This window comes from Haemorhous mexicanus, chromosome 1 (genome assembly GCF_027477595.1).
Source record: "Haemorhous mexicanus isolate bHaeMex1 chromosome 1, bHaeMex1.pri, whole genome shotgun sequence".
Classification (NCBI taxonomy): domain Eukaryota; kingdom Metazoa; phylum Chordata; class Aves; order Passeriformes; family Fringillidae; genus Haemorhous; species Haemorhous mexicanus.
Genome location: NC_082341.1, coordinates 8,875,744 through 8,882,366, shown reverse-complemented (window position 1 = coordinate 8,882,366; position 6,623 = coordinate 8,875,744). Strand labels below are relative to the sequence as shown.

General features: G+C 57.7%; 1 protein-coding gene across 1 annotated transcript; it reads left to right on the top strand.

Moving 5' to 3' along the window:
• Positions 1-219: 219 nt before the first annotated feature.
• Positions 220-3,900, top strand: MNX1 (motor neuron and pancreas homeobox 1). Its single transcript, XM_059869678.1, has 3 exons — positions 220-826; positions 2,865-3,025; positions 3,118-3,900. The coding sequence occupies exons 1-3, from the start codon at positions 220-222 to the stop codon at positions 3,448-3,450; spliced, it is 1,101 nt and encodes a 366-aa protein (XP_059725661.1). The 3' UTR covers positions 3,451-3,900.
• Positions 3,901-6,623: the final 2,723 nt, after the last annotated feature.

Genomic DNA, 6,623 nt, shown 5'->3' with positions numbered 1-6,623 from the left:
GCGCGGGGCGCGCGGAGGGGGCGGGCGCTCGGCGGTGACGGGTGGGCGGCGCAGCCAATGGCGAGCGAGGCCGCAGCGGCGCGGGGCCAATGGGAGCCGCCTGCGGCCCTTGAAGGGGCGCGCCGCGGAGCGCGGCCGCACTGCCGCCCGCCGCCGCCGGGAGACGCGGCCGGCCCGGGGCAGCCGCACGGTCCCCAGCCGCCTCCCGCCGGCGCTCCCATGGAAAAATCCAAAAATTTCCGCATCGACGCGCTGCTGGCTGTCGACCCACCCAAGGCGGCGGCGGCGGGGCAGAGCGCGCCGCTGGCCCTGGTCACCTCGCTGGGCGGCAGCGGTAGTAGCAGCAGCGGGAGCGGCAGCCCTCCGTCCTCGTCCTCCTCTTCCTCGTCCTCTTCATCCTCCTCCGAGCACCCCTCTGGAGGCCCCGCCGACTGCCTGCGCACCGACAGCCCCTCTCCGCCTCGCCTCCTGGCCGCCCACTGCGCCCTGGTCCCCAAGCCCGGCTTCCTGCCCGGAGCGGGCTCGGGCTCGCACCCGCACCACCACGCCTCGGCGGCCGGCATGGCCCTGGGACTGCACCCCGCGGCGCCCGGCGGGCCGGGCATGCCGGCGCAGGCGGCTCTCTACGGGCACCCGGTGTACGGGTACTCGGCGCTGGGCGGGCAGCACCCGGCGCTCTCCTACCCCTACTCGCAGGTGCAGGGAGCGCACCCCTCCCACCCCGCCGCCGACCCCATCAAGCTCAGTGCCGGCACCTTCCAGCTGGACCAGTGGCTGCGGGCCTCCACCGCGGGCATGATCCTGCCCAAGATGCCCGACTTCAACTGTGAGTATCTGCCTCCCTCCGCACCGCAGCCGCGTACCCGCCCATCCCCTGTCCCACTGTACGGCCCTACCGGCAGCTGCCTCCTTGCGAGGGGGTAGAAACCCCCTCCTGCCCTCACCTAAACAAGCTGCAGACTTAAACTGGAAGAGACGCTTTTATTTTCTGCAAAATTTATGTTAGAAGAAAGAAATAGCTCTCCACGATGGGAAACAGGGATGTGCGGTCACATCGCCATTCCCTGCCCTTGAGGAGCCCCGGACGGCCTGGCCTCTCACGGCAGGTTAAACGGGAAGGTGAGATTGCTCCCTGCCTTTGGAAATGCCCTTTCCCGCCGTTCCCGGAGGGTAGAAGCCGCCGGGGAGGGGAGGTGGGAGTTGGTCAGGGGCCAGGGCAGGGGCAGGAGTCCTTATGGTGTCCCTAAGACCCCATCTCAATGTAACCCCCCAAAAGCGAGGTGGCAGGTCGCATCACTCACTCACCGTTCTTAATTTTATTTCTCCTTTATCGGAAATGGACGTATAATAATGATGTCAGGCCTCCTAGGCAAAGGGATGTTGGGAGGATCTGGAATCGGCCAAAAACTTGGGGTTCTGCGTTCCCTGGAGATAACGAATAGGAAAGAAGTACAGTCGGAAGGGTTTAGGGCTGGACCCAAGAAAGGCTGGGAGTGCTGGATGGAACCAGGCAGCCCCGAAGTCCCAGCAAAGCGCCGTGCCGAGCTCTAGGCCTCGCGGCCATGGGGAAACTTGCGTGCATCTGGTTTAAGCAAAGAATCATTTTCGGAGGTGTGAGCTCTCGGTGGGAATGGCCGGTTTAACAATACCGGAGGTGTAGTTTTACGAAAATCATGCCAGGAAAAGAATTGCGATTTTTTTCTCTCCCCCCCCCCCCTTCTCCTACTCGGCACGCACATTCGCAGACAAAAAAGTCCATTGTTTTCTCTCGGATTGGGATTGTTTAGACTGGAACATTCAAGAAGAAAAAATAATTAGGAAAGCTGTTAGAGTCCTGCCTCTCAAACAAGGAGCAGAGGGGAATAAATAACCAAGCAAAACGAGTCTCGGAAAATCGCACCGCGGTGAGAAAATCTCCCGGGCGTTGCGGCCGGGAGCGGACACTGTCCTATTCTTTCTGCCGCTTTAGCGAGCTGTCTCCAATCGTGGCCGGGGAGCAGAAGCCGCCCTTTCCCCAATTTATTTTATTTTTCTAAACCTAATAAGCCAAAGTATCTAAATAATTTGAGAAATGGGCAGTAGCGCTGCCGGGTCGCATGCCTAGAGGTGTCGGGGCCTTCGAAGAGGCTCAGTTCCCGCTTTCTCGTGGCTGAATATTTTTTATTGTTTTGGTAATTCTCACCCCCCCCCCAATAAATCCTTAGTTTTAGGGTGTTGTTTTTTTTTTTTTTTAATCGGAAAACACTCCTTCTTCTGTTTTTTGGGGGTTTTTTTCCTCCCTTCTTTCTCCCCCTTCCCCGGTTTCCAATACAGTTTTCTAGTCCTCGCTGATGATTTACGCTCCGAGGGGCAGCCGGTGCAGGGCGCGGAGCGGACCCAGTCTCCGTCCCGGTCCTGGTTCCGGCCTGCAATCCCGCTAATTAAACGGATATGGGCGGGCAGGGAGTGCGGCAGGTTTAACTAAAATATTAAATGGAGCAAATTGCCGCTCCCCGGAGAGCCCCGTGCCCCTTCGCCGCGATCCTTGCCTTCGGTTTATTGTCTCGCGTTTGTTAGGCTCTTGGGAAATCAAGAGACGTATTTTCCTTTATTTAAAAGATTTAATTTAATTCCTTTTTTTTGGTTTTTTTTTTTTTTTTTTTTGGTCCCTGTGGGCGATCCCCTGACACGGCGGAAGCCGAGAAACCCCGGAGTCAGGGAGGCTGGAGGCCATTCGCGCTCCGGTGGATAATGGTCCAGCCTTGCTTCAGCCTCTCACGCAGAGCCTTTCCTGCCTCCCCGCTTCCAGCGCCCTCCCGGGGGATGCGCGGCCGCGGCAGGGCGGCTCCGCGCTCACCTCCGCGCTCCCCCTTCTCCTTTCCCAGCCCAGGCGCAGTCCAACCTCCTGGGAAAGTGCCGCCGACCCCGCACGGCCTTCACCAGCCAGCAGCTGCTGGAGCTGGAGCACCAGTTCAAGCTCAACAAGTACCTCTCCCGGCCCAAGCGCTTCGAGGTGGCCACATCGCTCATGCTGACCGAGACACAGGTGAGTGCCCGCGGCCCCGCGAGGGCTGGCCGGGCGGGGCTGCCACGGCGGGCGGTGGATGAGGGGATGTGCTTGTGTCCCGTTTCCCCCAGGTGAAGATCTGGTTCCAGAACCGGCGCATGAAGTGGAAGCGCAGCAAGAAGGCGAAGGAGCAGGCGGCACAGGAGGCCGAGAAGCCGAAGGGGAGCGGCGGCGAGGACAAGGGGGATGAGGACCTGCTGCTGCCCGCCCCCGAGAAGAGCGCCGGCAGGAGGATGCGGGAGCTGCCCGACAGTGAACCTGAAGACGAGGAAGACGAGGAGGAGGAAGAGGAGGCGGGGGCGGCCGGGAGATGCTGTCCGTACCACTCCTCCGACTGCTCCGAGGCGGACGAGGAGGACACGCAGCCCCGGGGCCGGCACGGAGCCCCGGCGCAGCCCCAGTGAGCCCCCCGCGGGTCCAGCTCCTCCAGCCGTCCCCCCGCGGAGGTGTCCCGCCGCTCCTGGCTGGCACCGGCCCACCTCTCCCCTTGCTCTGATTTCTCCCTGCTTGGAGAGGGATGGAGAACAGGATCCTCCGCATGCCGGGCGGGGAAGAGGATTTATCGTGAATACAGTGTTATTATTGACTGAAAACCAGACAAAACTTGAGCTCCCTCACCCCCCATCCCTGCCCCCTGGAAGCGCGTTCCTTTCGCTGAGTATTGGAAATGTTTTGTTCTTACTATATATTGGGAAATCTGTTTATGTCATGAACGTTAAAACTGCTGGAAATCTCAATACTGTCTTTATTTTTGTATATCATATTTATAAAAAAAAATTGCCTCTACTTATGCATGTTAAATTATTCCCCAGGTCCTCCCACCCGTGCGATGGTGGGGAGAAAATAAACGGCGTTTTTTACTGGAGGTGTCCGAGCGCTGTGTGAGGGGAAGATGCTCCCGGGCCAGGGCATCTCGGTGCTTTGGGCGGTGCCGAAGCGCTCGGGAGGGAGCCGGGAACGTTTACCGAATCCGAATTTAGCCCGGTGTCACGACTGCCGTTTCGTGTCTGATATTTAGAGGATATTCCCGGGAGGAGCGCCTCAGTACAGGAGGGAGCTACCCCCAGCAACAGCGCTGTGGGTCGCAGGCGGGTCCGGGGGAGGCGGCGGCGCTCCTGGCCGTGCGATGCTTTTGGGAGCTCCGGGAACTGGCAAGGACCATCCCCTGCCGAGGGGCCTAGGAAAGAAGGGAGCAGAGCTGCTTTCCTGGGGAGGCTCGACTCCCAAAGGAGAGAGGTGCTCCCCTGCCTTCGCCGGTACCGAGGACAGGAGCCCCGGCTCCCCGCCCCGCCGGCGGTGGAGCGCGGGGTTTTCGATAACTGCGCGATTTATCTCGCCAATAAATTTGCAGATCAATTAATCCCTGTCACTGAAGCTCTTCCCCAAATCAATTATAGCGAATTTAAATATAATCACTGGCTCATCCCCACCAGCTCAGGGCCACGTCTGGCAATTCATCCCCATGAATGAATTACGGGGCGGCTCCGCTCTGCTCCCGCGTAGGGCAGAGCAGGGGTGCGGAAGGACGCGGATCCCGCATCCCACCGCTCCCCCTCCTAGCCCCGGAGGATGAGAATGAGGAGCTCTGAAACACCCCCACTTTTCCATTCCCGTGCACTTTAAAAATAATAAAAAAAAAAATTTTAATAAAGATATTTTCTACACAATCGCTTAACCTGTCCTGTGAGGCCACAGTGTGGCCCCTCTGAACGGCTTCTGTAAAAATCTGCCCAGTGAAACACAGGCTGGCGGATGCATGAAATTATGGGATGAGATTCAGGAAGGAAAAGTGTTATCCCTTACGGAGAGCTTCAAGTGGCTCGGCTGGTGGTGGCATCCAGGCATAACCAGCTCACAGGCCCCGCACACCCCGTGCCCCGGGGCGACACGCCAAAAATCACGATATATCAAAAATCTGAACAGATCCCGTATGTCAAAAGACTTCATCGGGATAATCTCGATTTGGGCTTGACCGACACCTAACCCCTTGCACGGAAACGATCGCGTCGGAGGCTCTGATTTAAATTTGTAAACGATTTTCTTTTGGCCACAGGCTGTGGAGACTTCAAGGCGATGGAAAAATAAAGGCATTAGTATCTCTATGGTTCTTCACGCCGCTGGCTGAGGCTGCATCCTCGTGGGCGAACGGCAGGGCAGGAGCGCACAAGACCCGCGCAGGGCCGCGGTGGCTCCTCCGCCCTAATCCTGGCGACACGTCCGAGTTACTGTCAGCAGGATTTACCTCTTGCTTGTACCTTAAAACGTCTGAACCGTGTCAGTCTGGACGACACCTTGTTTTCTAAAAAAAAAAAAAATCAATAAATTAAATACAATGCATAGTTTTTATAACAACAACAATAATGATGATGATGATGATGATGATGATGATGCTACCTGAGATCACACTCCCGCCAAACAAAAACGATCCTCCCTCAGTCATTAATTTCCAATTAAACTCCCACTAATTAAGCTGGCAGACGTGCCCCATCGGGCCATATCCTGTATGCCCAAGAGGTGTGTGTCCAAACTCGCTTCAGCCCCACAAAAACCAGCCTTGCGGGTACAGGCAGCTATTCACGGACTCGGTATCAAAGTCCTACCGGTGTATTGTGTCTGTCTCAATAAAATTAATCTCCTTAAAGCCCAGCGTCTCACAAGAATACCTTCAGTGTTCCAGACTAAAAGGGCAAATATGTTTTTCAGATTCTGTTTTTATGGACGGATTAAAGTTTATTTTCCATAATAGGGCACCTAATAAAACTCATAAAGCTCTGTCAGTCTTACAGCTGGTGGCCTCATTTAACACTTTCACTTCGTAAATCATTTTACAACTTACCAGGTGTTTCCAAAACTGAAAGGAAAGGAGGGGGAGAGAGAGAAAGAGGGGGAAGAGAAATTAAAGTCACTTAAAATATAGATACGGTCCTTTGGCGCTGGGTGCGTTTGCATTGTCGCTTGGAAGGGCTTCAAAGAAGGTGTCGGTCCCAACGGGGGAGAAAAGCCTTTTAATCAGGATTTCCCACGCTCTTTTGAAGTGCGGAGGCTCGTCCCCACATGCAGGGCAATCAAAGGCTCGGGGTGATTAGCGGGGCCGGTACCGTGTGCGACACGCTCCGAGCTCCGCGCTCCCGGAGCGCCCGGCCCGGGGAGGCACAGCGCCCGCTCCCGGAGCGCCGCGGGCGGGGAAGGCTCAGCCGGGAGGGCCCAGCCGGGAGGCACCGAAGGGGCCCCGTTATCAGGTACAAGCCAGCCCAGGCAGCTGCTGGGGCGGAGAGGACTCGCTCCCTGGCTGAGCCCGCAGCAGGGTCTCCCCGCAGCAGCTCCGGGGTGTCCCCTCATTCCCCGGCCTCATTCCCCGCACCCTCACCCTGCCCCAGGAGCCGCCTGCTCCCCACCTACCTCCCCCCACACCGACCTTCCCGCACCCGCTTCCAGAGCATCCCCAGCACCCGGCCCGGGGTGCCCCGCTGGTGTTGGTGCGGTTGCGTTGCCTCAAGACCAAGCTCAGGCAGGGCTTTAATCTACACTCCTGTTTGTAATTTCATTATTCGGTCGGTTCCCTCCCCAGACGCAGTAG